This window comes from Molossus molossus, unplaced genomic scaffold (genome assembly GCF_014108415.1).
Source record: "Molossus molossus isolate mMolMol1 unplaced genomic scaffold, mMolMol1.p scaffold_m16_p_7, whole genome shotgun sequence".
Classification (NCBI taxonomy): domain Eukaryota; kingdom Metazoa; phylum Chordata; class Mammalia; order Chiroptera; family Molossidae; genus Molossus; species Molossus molossus.
The window spans coordinates 9,595,512-9,609,335 of NW_023425401.1; the positions used below are offsets into that span (position 1 = coordinate 9,595,512).

Here is a 13,824-nt window from a genome sequence, read left to right on the forward strand (position 1 = left end):
GGGTCTACCCTGTTCCTTAGATATGTTCATTATATTCCACAAATGAGATCATGTGGTATTTGTCTTTCTCTGCTTGGCTTGTTTCGCTTAGGATAATACTTTCCAGGTCCCTCCATGTCGTCTCAAAGGATAAGAGATCTTTCTTTCTTACCGCTGCATAGTACTCCATTGTGTATATGTACCATAGCTTTTTTATCCATTCATCTACTGATGGACACTTGGGCTGTTTCCAGATCTTAGCTATTGTAAATAGTGCTGCTATGAACATGGGGTACATATATTCTTTCTGATTGGTGCTTCAGGCTTCTTAGGGTATATTTCTAAAAGTGGAATCACTGGGTCAAATGGCAGTTCAATTTTTAATTTTTTGAGGTAACACCATAATGTTTTCCATAGTTACGCCCTTTACTCTTAAATCACGGGTGACAAGGAGGCATATTGGTGGCTCTGCTTCCGTGTATTCAATATTTAAATGCTTGCCCAGTGCTTCTCGCGGCATTCTATGTTTTTATTTTTCTTCCTATTTAAATATTGCCTATGGGAATTTGGAAGCAACTACACCCTGAAGCAGAATATCCTTGACAATAAAGGAAGTTTACAGGGAAACCTATAATATGATTATTCTAGTCCTTCTATTAAAAGCTATTATTTTCATTCTTTCTTGTTTCTGGGTTCAGCATTCTGGTCAGCATAAAATATATGGGATCTGTTGTCACCAGGTCCTTGCTGTTGTACTACTTCTATTTTTTTAAAAGCATTTAATGTCATCCTATGTCAATTTAAAGCGAATATGGGAATACTAACAGATTTAACAAGTCTTATCCAGGACAGTGTGGGAGTAAACTAAAGATAGGTGTGTGCTTCAGATAGAACTTGAGATCACTACAGTGACTGGCTGTGAACTTTATCATTATAGTTGCACCTCCCTTAGTTTAAACAACTGTAGCAGCTGGTATTTTCCACCCGTGGCCTTGACATTTAAGCACCTGCATTCTAGTCTTAAGTGTAGCTGAGAAAAACAGGAGGCTTCCAATGACCAAGTTTAATTTCTATGATTCAGTAGACCTGTTTTGATGCTAATAAAAATTCTGTAGAAAAATTTCAAGCTGTTGCTATCATTTCTTTTCGGTATTACAAAATTCTTAGTGCTGGCTCAGAACTGTGCAAAACTATATTATTCCCTGTATGCAGAATATGTTACTGTTTTCTTCCATCTGATTTGACATTTTCCACAATTGGAATAGCTAAAATTAAGGTCTGATTGAGCATCTTTTAAAAAAGTTGAAGCTCTGGCTTGGTGTGGCCCAGTGGTTAGAAAGTAGACTCATGAACCGAAGGGTCTTGGGTTTGATTCCCAGTCGAGGGCATGTATCTAGGTTGCAGGTTTGGTCTCCAGCCCTGGTCGGAGCAAGTGCTGAGAAGGCAACCAATCGATGTGTCTCTCTCAAATCGATGTTTCTCCCCCTTCCTCCCTTACACTCTGTGAAAAAAAATCAATGGAAAAAAAACCTTGGGTGAGGATTAATAAAAAATAAAACAAAAAAAGATGTAAGGGTAGGTTATTTTAGAACTCCATATGTACAGTGAACCTCAACTGTTTAATTCATTGTGCAGGAGACCCAATAATGACTTTATAAAAATCTGTGTCACTTTGCATCCTAGAGCTTCTAATTATGATTAAATAATTTGCTCATAACTATTTTATTGCTTAAATGTTTAAAAAGTATATCATTTAAAATATTCTATAAGCAAAGAAGCTACATTATGGGGAAAATTGGGAGAGAAAGGGAATTTCCAGAGTTTTTTCCATCTCTAAATATACAGATATTTAGAATAACAACTTTTACATTAATTTTTATGAGTTGTATTAATATAATAAATTCATTAACAAGACATCTATAAGGACAAATATGTATTGAGGAAAAAAAACACAGAAATGTATCCTTTATTATAAAAAGTGTTGGAAGGAGGGTATCAAGATTGGAAATAATTTGAGATAAAGGAATACTTTCTGAACATTGTTATGAAAAGAAACTTGTTTGTATTTTTATGATATTTATCTCCAGGGAAAAAGTTAGAAATGCTTTTCTGAGCACACAATACATTGAAGAGCCTCTTCTAGTTACATATATTTTATGATGGATATAAATTCTATTTTATGACTGCTCTGTAAGAGCCAAAGGGAGAAAAATCCTGGAGCCACAGAGCTAGGACGTGTTTTCAGGTTCATTAAAATGAACTCTCCATCTGGAATTGGCCTGTTGTTTCTTCTCTATCTTGCCTCAGGAAACAATACAGTAAAATAAAGCCACACCCTGTGACCTTCATGAACTCTACAGTGTAAACAAACTCTGTCTCCTATTTCCGATTACAGTAGTCCCACTTTACCTGCAGGGCATAAGCGTACTGTGTTCTTTTCCTGCCTTATTAAGTTGAGATCTTTCACCTTTTCACTTAAAGGAAGCACTTTCCACCCAGCTGGCCGGTGTGGCTCAGTGGTTGAGAGTGGACCCATGCACCAGGGGTCGCCGGTTCAGGGCACATGCCTGGGTCGGGGCACAAGCCCAGATTGTGGGCCTGATCCCTGGTGGGGGATGTGCAGGAGGTGGCCAGTTGATGTTCTTTCTCATCCGTGTTTCTATCTCTCTCTCTCCCTCTCCCTGTTTTAGACCAACGAGACAGACCAGACTCAGACTCTGAACTGGGTTCAAATTAAGAGAGCTTTATTAGCCGCGGCGACTGTCCCATCCTACTCAGAGGAGAGAGCAGCCCCGAACTCAGGGGGAGGGTTGCTTATATAGTTGTTTTAGCCCCTGTTAAGGAATTTGGATTAAGGGTATGCGAGCAAGCAAGCACGTACAGAAGCAGATATTTGCAGTTAGCTGTTGTGCCTGAGGGAACAATCAGTTTCGGTGTACACAAAGCAATGGTTATCTACACAATGCAGTGGTTATCTGTTAGCAGATAGTTCTTGCCATTCCCTTAAACACCAGGGGCAAGGTCATGTGTTTGTCCTTTACATCCCTTCCTCTCTAAAATCAAGAAAGAAAAAATGTTTTTTAAAAAAAGGAAGCAAGTTTCTGGCCTCTCTTTGGCAAATCAGAATTGCCAGCTTTCCTACTCTTGCGCCCTGGGACTGTTATTAGGTCAAATAAGGGTGATATGAGCGCTGAGATACCACAACGGTCAATCTGATCAGCAAAACGACTACTAAGTGACTGACGGGCAGGGAGCGTGTACATACAGCCTGGAGACGCTGGGCAAAGGGATGAATCACTTTCACAGTGGATGAAAGGGGTGATGGGAGATTTCATCACTACTCAGAATGGTGTGCCATTTATTTTTTTATCCTCACCCGAGGATATTTTTCCGTTTTTGTACAGATAGAGTGGAAGGGAGAGAGAGAGAGAAACATTGATGTGAAGGGACACATCGAGTGGCTGCCACCCGCAAGACCAACCAGGGCCAGGGACAAACTGCAACCGAAGTACGTGCCCTTAGCGGGAACCGAACCCGGGTCTCTCCGGACCGCAGGCCGACGCTCTAACCGCTGAGCCAAACTGGCCAGGGCATGGTGTGCCATTTAAAAGTTATGAGTTGTGTCCAGCCGGTGTGGCTCACTGGTTGAGCATTGACCCATACACCAAGAAGTCGCTGGTTCGATTCCCAGTCAGGACACATGCCCAGGTTGTGGGCCCAATCCCCGGTGGGGGGCATGCAGGAGGTGTCCTCTCTCATCGATGTTTCTATCTCTTCCTCTCACTTCCTCTCTCTCTAAAATCAATAAAGGGGAAAAAATAATAATAAAAAAAAGTTATGAGTTGTTATTTCTGGAATTTTCCATTTAATATTTTCAGACCATAGTTGACCGAGCATAACTGAAACCATGGAAAACAAAACCACAGATAAGCAAGAATTACTGTATAAAGAGGTTTTCTTTTTTTTTATCCTCACCCGAGGACATTTTTTTTCAATATTTTGTTCAGATAGAGTGGGGGAGAGAGAGAGAGAGAGAGACATCGATGTGAAAGGGACACATCGAGTAGTTGCCACCCGCACAACCCAACCAGGGTTGGGGACAAACTGCAACTGAGGTACATGCCCTTAGCAGGAACCGAACCCGGGTCTCTCGGGACCGCAGGCCGACGCTCTAACCACTGAGCCAAACCGGCTAGGGCTAAAGAGGTTTTCTTTATTCTTTATCTATAGTATCAAAAATTGCTAATGTTCATTTTATTACTGTAATCGAAAACAAAATATTGACTTTTGTAAATCATATTTTTCAGAATTTTATCAAGTAGTGACACTGAGTTGAATTTGGTCTCTGCTCTCATTATGGTATGGTGAAAATAAAACAAGAATAGAGATAGAAAAGAAAATGGCTTCACAAACAAATTTGACATTTATCTTTTAAAAAAAATATTTTTTCTGTGTTGATTTTAGAGAGAGAGGAAAGGAGAAAAAGAAACTTTGATGAACAAAAACATCAACTGGCTGCCTCCTGCACACCCCCACTGGGGACCAGGCCCACAACCTGGGTATGTGTCCTGACCAGAGATTGAACCAGCGACCTCTTGGTGCATGGGTCAACACTCAACCACTGAGCCACACCAGCAAGGCATGAGAAGCAATTTAAAAAACATTCATTAGACCATAAAGTACACCTGGAACTGCGTGTAGTAAGTACAGTGCATAAAAATAAAAGAAATTGCTGCTATAAAGTGGCTTATGTCTAGCTGTAAAAAAGAAGATGAATGTGAAACAAGTTAGTAATGCTAGTTTTTTTTTTTTTTATCCTCACCCGAGGACATTTTTCCATTTTTTTTTTGTTCAGGTAGAGCGGGAGGGAGAGAGAGGAACAGAGAGAGAGAGAGAAACATCGACGTGAAGGGACACATCGAGTGGCTGCCACCCGCACGACCAACCAGGGCCGGGGACAAACTGCAACCGAAGTACGCGCCCTTAGCGGGAACCGAACCCGGGTCTCTCAGGACCACAGGCCGACGCTCTAACCGCTGAGCCAAACCGGCCAGGGCGTAATGCTAGTTTTTATAGCACCCACTCTAAGCCAAGCATCATGTTAAGTATTAGGAAATGAAGATAAATAAGCAATAATAGCTCACATTTAATAAATAATCACTAATGTGCCAGTCCTCTGTTAACCATTTTTGATGGATTATCTCATTTAACCTTCAAACAATTCTATAAGTAGATACTATTATCCTCATTTTTTCTAATAGGTAAATTGAGACTTACAAAGGAATAATGGCCCAAGGTAAAGTAATTAGAAGGAATTGTGGTGGAGACAAGATTTGAACCAAAGTAATTGGACTTGAGAATCAGTGGATTTAATCACCATACTGCTGCCCTGGCTGGTTTGGCTCAGCGGTTGGAGCGTCGGCCTGCGGTCTGGAGAGACCCGGGTTCGGTTCCCGCTAAGGGCATGTACCTCGGTTGCAGTTTGTCCCCGGCCCTGGTTGGTCGTGCGGGTGGCAGCCACTCGATGTGTCCCTTTCACGTCGATGTTTCTCTCTCTCTCTGTTCCCCTCTCTCCCTCCCACTCTACCCGAACAAAGAATGGAAAGATGTCCTCGGGTGAGGATGATTAAAAAAAAAAAAAAAAAGTAAATAAATAAATATGTCAAGACTTTAAAAAAAAAAAAAAAAATCACCATACTGCTTCCTCAAATTCTTGACTTTGAGGAACTCACATTTGGGGGGGGGGGTGATAACCTCTTGGATAATTATAAGAGAATACATTCAGAGCTTTCTGAGAGCTATTATATTGTTGCAGGATAGATAATGAGACAGCCCATCAAGTCTGCAAGTCAGAGAAGCTTCCCAGAGAGTCACATCTGAGTAGGGCCTTGAAGTATGAACAGGATTCCTCAGACCTTGGGGGCAGAGCATCTTAAGTGCAAAAAAATAAAAATCACTCAGGACTGGAGCTATTAAGGGCAACATTTGGGAAGGAAAGGGTTTAATGCCAAACTTAGAGGAAGTATGTAAGATTTAAAGTGCAGCAAGAGATGTTTGGAGGTGGGCACATGCCCAATGCACACAGTATTCTCTCTACTTGGAATGCTGCTCCTGCCCTTTTCTGCTTATCTGCTTATTCATCCTCCATGACTAGACTCTTGTCGATTCCTCTGAAGCCTCCCAGACTGTGTGGTCAGTAGGAAAATTATTTAGCTTCTCTGAGTATGAGGAACTTCATCCTAACTTCTGTCTCAAAGGTTAAGTCATAAAGATTAGGAGTAAGTGTATTTGTTATCTTTCCTGGCACACAGTAAGTGCTTAATATTTATAAAATGCAACAAAGCCAGGATTGGCTTGGGATTTCTAAGGAGGTTGAATCCTACAGGGCATTGAACTCAAGCCTTGTCATAGCTACTTATCTAGAAATATTGAAGCTAAGAGAGGTTTTTTTTTTTTTTAATTTTTATTTTTATTTTATTAAGAGAGGTTTTTTTCTTTGCTTTATGTTACATTTCACATGCCTTGTACATGTGTCTGTTAGTTGTCTCTCTCCCCCATACATCCTTAATCTCCTACAAGGGCAGAAGACGTTATAGTTCTGTTCTGTACACTGTTTTATACTCAGCAAAATGCCAGACAGTGTGCAACTAATACATAGTATTCAATGAATAGAAGATGGATGACTTCCAACCATGTGTTGTATAAATGAATAATGTTCTTTCGGCCTCTCTTGTTTAGACTCTAACTTTAAGTTCCTAGGATACAAATGCAAAATAGACTAAGGCAGATAATTTGTTGGCTTTCCATTCAAAACACAAGTGCAAAAGCATCAAGGTTTCCGAAGAGCAATGACATTAACATAGAGTGCCATCTGGTGGTTGCCCGTTAGACAATGCGTTTCAGAAAGAGTGAATACAAAAAGTCTAAAAATTAGGTTCCTCGATATAACAAGGTTAAGAACAATGAACTAAATACAGTAGAAAAAGAAAACATTCAAATCCCCTCCCAAAAATGCGGATTGTGGGTTTCCTTAATTAGTCTTCCATGAATGTATTCACAAGGTAGGATATTTTTAATGTCTCTCGGAAACTTCGAAGGGCGAGTGAGTCCCTGTCGAGACTACAAAATGGTCCTGAACAGAAATACTTCCCAGGATCTCACTGCCGGCGAAAGAAAGGACCAGGCGGGATCCACGTGGATGGCCCGATCGCACGCTCGGCCTTAGATTGGTCGCGTCTGCCCGGGCTGCGTGGGGGTGGGGTTATGGGAGCGGAAGCGCGCTCTTTCAAACTCGCCGTCCGGACGTCGATGGACGCAGAGCACTTCCGGCGTCGCCATGGCGGCTAACGCTACCACTAATCCGTCGCAGCTGCTACCTCTAGGTAATGGTTGCCCTGCGGGAAACGGGGGCGCGGAGCGGAAGCTTAGGATTGGGGGCCAGGGGGCTGCGGGTCGGAGTGTTAGGAAAATGGATCGGACCAACGGCTGTCCCTTCCGCGGCTTGTGTCCAGCCTCCGAGTCTCCGCGGTCCCAGGCCGCCCTTGTCTCTTCAGCGCGGTGGGGTCCCTCAGGCAGGACTCGCGACTCCCCACACTTAGTGAGTGCGTCGCCAGCCTCTTCGTAGCAGCGCCCCTCCCCAGCCTGGCGTCGAAGCTGCGCGGATTAGACCCCGGCACGCATCCGGCCGTCTGTTGAGAGAAGCACCGGGCTCCGGGATGAGCCTTAAAAGAGGAAACTGGGACTTAGTCCTATTAGTCATTCATTCATTCATTCATTCATTCATTCATTCATTCATTCATTCAACAATCAGTTATGGAGCATCAGCGCCCACCCCGTGGCGCCCACCACGGCCATTGCCGCCTTTAATTAGCACACACACCAGTGGGGAGATAGGACACTGGACAAATAACGGTACCAAACAGGGCCAGGCCGGCCCAAGAGATGTTCAGGCTGCGAATCGAGTACAGAGGATAGACTTTTGGGGGCGAGGGAGGAATCAATCTCTGGTGAGGACAGTTAGGCCTCTCTCCCTAATATTTTGTAGCAGAGAGTGATTGAGTGAGCGGCTGTGGCTGTAACCGAAGTTCTTCCCTTCAGACAAACTTTAACAAAGATGTGTTGTTACTTTATTAAATGACAAACTCTTTTGGAATACTCGGCATATGCCAGGCACTGTCCACTGGGGACACAGTGGTCAGAGAAAACACCCTGTTTCAGCTGTCATGGAGCTGAGTGCTAGAGGGGGGTTAAACAATCTGATATAAAACCACAACCAGGATAAATTGCTACGAAGAGGTGAGTGGAAACCAGGGAAAGCTTTTCTGTTAATGTAGTGATTGAACAGAGATACGTAGTTGAAAACTTAAAGTTTTGAAAATGAATACTTTTCCTGGTTTATCTTTCACCATGTGCAAGTAGTACGTGCCAGTAGACACGCAAATATTTGTTGAAGTAATGACTTGTTGAGTAATCATTTCCCTCTCCCTTAAAAAATACAGAGCTTGTGGACAGGTGTATAGGATCAAGGATTCACATCGTGATGAAGAGTGATAAGGACATTGTTGGCACACTTCTAGTGTTATAACGTGTCAGCGAGATAACCAGAGATGCACAGCCGAATTGTAAAGGAGCACTTTATTACTTTATTACGCTGAAGGGGGGCTCTCCCCAAATCGACAACCCTGAGCGTTCTTTGTTGCCCCCTTACATAGACACAAACTACAGAGAAAACTACATTCTTGGTGCTGCTTTTGGTACCCTTAAGGGAAGGGGAACTGATAGAAGGGGGATGAGAGCAGCTGTTAGAGGGTAGGGCAACCATTATTCTCTTTTTTTCTCATGGTTTCTCTGAGTTTCCCAAGGCCTTCATTAACCCCTTATCTTTATAGTTTTCTTTGGATTTCTCAAGCCCCTTATGTTTACAAAAAAGAAACTGCCAGGGTGTGTACGTGCAGTAACTGAGGGTCAGAATGGAGTTATTACATCCCCACTGGTTTTATGTACAAGTCAAATCATTGACCTTTTTTTTCTCACTAAGGATACTAACTCTGTCCCTGTATTATTCCTGAATTATTGGCATAGAAACAGCAGGTTTCACCTAGTGCTACACAGAGTCCTCCCTGCTTGAGGACGAGGAGATCTAAACCTTGTCTGTTTTGTATTGCTGGAGTTTATACTTAGGTGGGAGTGTGCAAGTCCCTTGCCCCTGAATATCCCCCAAAGTTAACTTGGCCTGGTCCCTGCTTCTTAGACAGCTCTTAGTAGTAGTAAATGTGGTTTTACAACCCTAAGATGGACAAAAGTATTCATTTGCTTTTAAGTAACTTGTGGTGACTGTACTGCTCCCTGGTCATATATAGATTCCTATCCCATGTAGTCCCCATTTCCCCATAGGTGTCCCACAACCCCAGGGTAGGGGTCCTTCTATATGACATCAATCTTCAGTAATACCATCTGTGCCTATGGTGCCTCTCATGAGGTCACGTAGGTCAAGACTGAAAACAGGTTTTTCTGTCCTCTTTATGGTGACATTTCTTAAGTCCTCCCCCAATATCCTATTTTTAAGTTCCCAGTTCCACTGGGGCCTAGATCTCTAAAGATTCCCCTGTACAGTCATAATCAGAAAGATCAGAGTCCTGATAAATGCAAGAGTCTTATTTTTAAGGGATCTGGAGAGGCCTGGACCGTCTATTCTGCTTTTTCTGCCTTCAGCCAGGAATAGTGCAGCCAGATTGGGATGCCGTTGACCTTGACAGCCGTTGGTGCAGGCAGGATGACAGTGTATAGTCCCTCTCAGGCCGCAAATATTGTTGAAGTAATGACTTGGTGAATAATCCTTTCCCTCTTCCTTAAAAAATACATAGAGCTTGTGGACAAGTGTATAGGATCAAGAATTCACATCGTGATGAAGAGTGATAAGGAAATTGTTGGCACACTTCTAGGATTTGATGACTTTGTCAGTATCCTTTTAAAATATGATGGTGGTGGTATGGGGTTTTTTTTTTTTTCCTTCTTCAACATTTAAGAACATAAGAGCTATAGACAGTCTACTTACTGGTAACTATAATAAAAATCAGCATTCTCAGGGAAGCTGTGATAGTATTTTAAGTGGATGTGTAACTGAGAGAAGATAAAGTTTTTACCAATCACAAACTTTCTGAATTTGAGCCATTGTGTTAAATGTTACAATCGAAACTGAAGTAAGACAGAAAACCAGAGTAAATTCAACCTTATATATTTCTTTTCTTAACACCAAATTTCAGATATGGTACTGGAAGATGTCACTGAGTTGTGAGTAGTGTTAAAAATTAAAGAATTGGGCAGTGGGGAGGGGGTCTTGTAAATTTAAGGCAATTTTAGTACTGAGTAAAATGATGTATGAGAAAACATTGCCTGTTGGAATTACCTTAAAGATAGAAATTTTATCTGCTGACACTATGCTAGTAAATTTGGATCTGAGGGTTATTACCTTAATGCAATGCTACTAGATTGTTAGGAAATTAGTGGAGACAAAGCTTTAAGGAAAAAGATAATAAAAACAGGGCTCAGGGCAAATCAAGGAATTGATAATAAGAGCATTTAGTGCTCTTAAGTAAATTAATTGCTCAAATTTATGTATAAAATAAAATGTAAATGATAGCTCATATAAATTATAAAGATCGAAACCAGTATCTCTACTTTTGGAATTGAATCGATTTCAGATTGGTTTAATAGATAGGAATTAGTAGTAAATAATAATAAAAAGAGTGAGGATAGTAAACATTTTATTTCATATTTGAGCTCCTTGGCAAGTTTCAGCTTCTTTTATGAAGATCAGCCCCAGTGGATGTGGGTCTTAGGCCAATCTGTCCACTCTGTTGCCTTTCGGGAAGAATGTACATCACCCAGTGGATAACCTTTGTCTCTGAAAACTGTTGATACAATTGTCTGACCTCATGTTCATTTATATAGAATTATTACCATTTTAGGCATCAAAATGTTGGCTTTGACTATCTCTGTTTATCTTGACTCTGTTTTTTAAAATCTATTCATTTAGTGAAATCACACCAGAAGGAAGAAGGATTACTAAATTAGACCAGATTTTGCTAAATGGAAATAATATAACAATGGTAAGACAGTAAAACTGTTTTATTTCGATGTTAGACCATTTTTGTGGGGAAGAGATTACAGAACTAACTTGCTTGACTCGCCCATAGTACTTTAAATGGGAAAGGGATCTCTGGTGGTCAGGATTCTAAAGCTGAGCTGTTGAAGATGACATTTAGCCTGCAGATGAATTTGCTTGTGCTTTTTAATCTTTTATTTTACTGAATATTAATTGTGATGCTGCCATGGAGAAAATGGGAATGTGAGGGAGGGGCAGAGACACAAGTGGCTTTGGCGGAGGAGGAGCCCTCCGGAGGTGTGTAGATGGTGTGGTGGTGGTGGTGGTATTGAACTCTGTCCTCCTTTGCAGCTGGTTCCTGGAGGAGAGGGGCCTGAAGTGTGAATGGACTCCCTTGATTTCCCACGCCAGATTCTGGTTTGTCTTCTGATGACAACTATAATTTTTTTTAAACCTTTCAATGTCTGGATTCTGTGAAGCCAAGTTTCCCGTTAAAGGGGAATGCTTTGAAGAGGCATTGTAAATGCCATTTTTAAGTTAATCATGTTTATCTTGGGGGGAAAAAGAACATCAAAGACTAAAATAAAGGTGTTTTTGTTTAATTGTCTTTATTACACTGCAGTAGCCATTGGAACAAAGCTTGTAGTCATCTTGTCAATTGCTCTTGTCATTTTATGTGTTTGCTTCCTTATTTATATGACCACTTGAGTCTCAGAAATGGTTCCAAACAAGGTGACGAACATTGGTTTTGAGCAGGTTCATTTAACCTGAAATGATTCAATTTGATTCAAACTGTGATACTTTGAAATTAGGATTTTTCTACTGAACTCAATTCCCATTAACTTTTGTTAAAAACAAACAAGCAAAAATACACAGGTAATCTGTGCACATTACAGAAGTGCAGACAAATAAAAAGGAAAATATTCGTCGTTCTTTGCTGTCTAGCCTCTTAGACCTTCTCAGTACACGTTTTATATTTACAAACACTATTTCACCCTGATTATGCTGTTTGTAGCCTCCATTTAAGACTTTTTAAAAGTTTAAGTGGTGAACATCTTTTCCCGTCAGGTATTTCAGCAACATTAAGGTGTGCACAGTATTTCATTAAATGGATTTACCATAATTTATTTAGCCTATTATTATTGGCCATGTTAATCTAACTAAATCTTTATACACTTTTGTTTTTCTTAGAAGAAGGTCAGAACTGTGTAAGATCAAAAGGTATACATTGTCATGTTGCCAATAAAACATCAGCATTTTTTCATATTTTACATACTTAACCACCATTGGCTATGTTCTTTCTCCTCTCTATCATTGTGATAGGCAAAACCTGGTATGTTTAAAATTTTCTTTATTAATTTTGTATTTTGTGAATTCTATGAGACTTTTGCCATTGAGATGCTTGTGTTGTTTCTTACTAATTTGCAAGAGTTCTTAACAGGTTACTCTTAGTTATGTATTTTGCAGGCAAACCCCCCAGTTTACAATTTGCCTGTTAGGGGTACATTTTCTTGACATAAATAAAAAAATATTTTATGTAGTCATATGTTGGTCTTGTCCTTTATGGTTTTTGTCTACGGTACACATAGATTAGAAAAACTTCTTTTGTGCAGTTATTTATTTATTTATTTTATCCTCAACCGAGGACATTTTTCCATTTTTTGCACAGATAGAGTGGGAGGGAGAGAGAGAGAGAGAGAGAAACATCGACGTGAAAGGGACACATCGAGTGGCTGCCACCCGCACGACCAACCAGGGCCGGGGACCAACTGCAACCGAGGTACATGCCCTTAGCGGGAACCGAACCCGGGTCTCTCCGGAGCGCAGGCCGATGCTCTAACCGCTGAGCCAAACCGGCCAGGGCTATTTTTTTTTTTTTTTAACTTGATATTTTCCTTGTTTCATTTAAGTCTTGAAACCATGTTCAGTTTTAGTGTTTCCACATGGGAAAGGGACCCAACTTTATTTTCTAAAAGCGAAGCACTGATTTGTGGAATTTTATTATTATTATTATTGTTTTTTACATTTATCTTCGGACAGAGTGGGGGAGAGCAGGAGAGAGAGAGAGAACCCCCCCCCCCCCCCCGGTATGTGCCCCTAGCGGGAACCGAACCCGGGACTCTGGTCCGCAGGCCAGTGCTCCAACCGCAGAGCCAAACCGGCCAGGGCTGAAACCTGAAACATCGACTGGTTGCCACCCACACAACCCCAACCTGGGGCTGGGGACGAACTGCAACCGAGGTACATGCCCTTGACTGGAATCAAACCCAGGTCCCCTTGGTCCGCGGACCAACACTCTAACTGCTGAGCCAAACTGGGCAGGGCTTTGGCATTTTTTTATTTTTATTTTCATGGTGTAAATACTCCTGCAGTGGCTGATTTCAAGCTGCCCAGGGTTTAACGGCTGATTTCAAGCTGCCCAGGGTTTAACGGCTGGCTTGCAAACTTCCCAAAAGTTGAACAGCTGGTTCTCAGGCGCCACTGCTTCAGACGCTTGTTGGGGAATCAACAGGGAGACCATGAGAGAACTGCTGATGCTGTTCTCCTGTTTCTTTCCTTTCGGAGGGAGTTTAAATGACGTAATACCATCCTCTTACCACCCTGTTACTCTCTCCTACGCTGTGGTCCTGCTCAGCTCTTACTTTTTTCCTCCTAGGATTTTGGTGTCTGCAGGACAACATGTGAGTGTCAGAGGAGCCTGAGCTCACTTAGGAAGGCCTGTGGTTGTCTCTTCTGTGGCC

At 41.6% G+C, this 13,824-nt stretch overlaps 1 protein-coding gene across 1 annotated transcript; it reads left to right on the forward strand.

The window, feature by feature from the left end:
• Positions 1-7,284: 7,284 nt before the first annotated feature.
• LSM5 (LSM5 homolog, U6 small nuclear RNA and mRNA degradation associated) lies at positions 7,285-12,279 on the forward strand. Its single transcript, XM_036247620.1, has 5 exons — positions 7,285-7,361; positions 9,843-9,938; positions 10,242-10,269; positions 11,015-11,087; positions 11,435-12,279. Exons 1-5 carry the CDS (start codon positions 7,316-7,318, stop codon positions 11,465-11,467), a joined length of 276 nt encoding a protein of 91 aa, XP_036103513.1. The 5' UTR covers positions 7,285-7,315; the 3' UTR covers positions 11,468-12,279.
• The last annotated feature ends 1,545 nt before the right edge of the window (positions 12,280-13,824 follow it).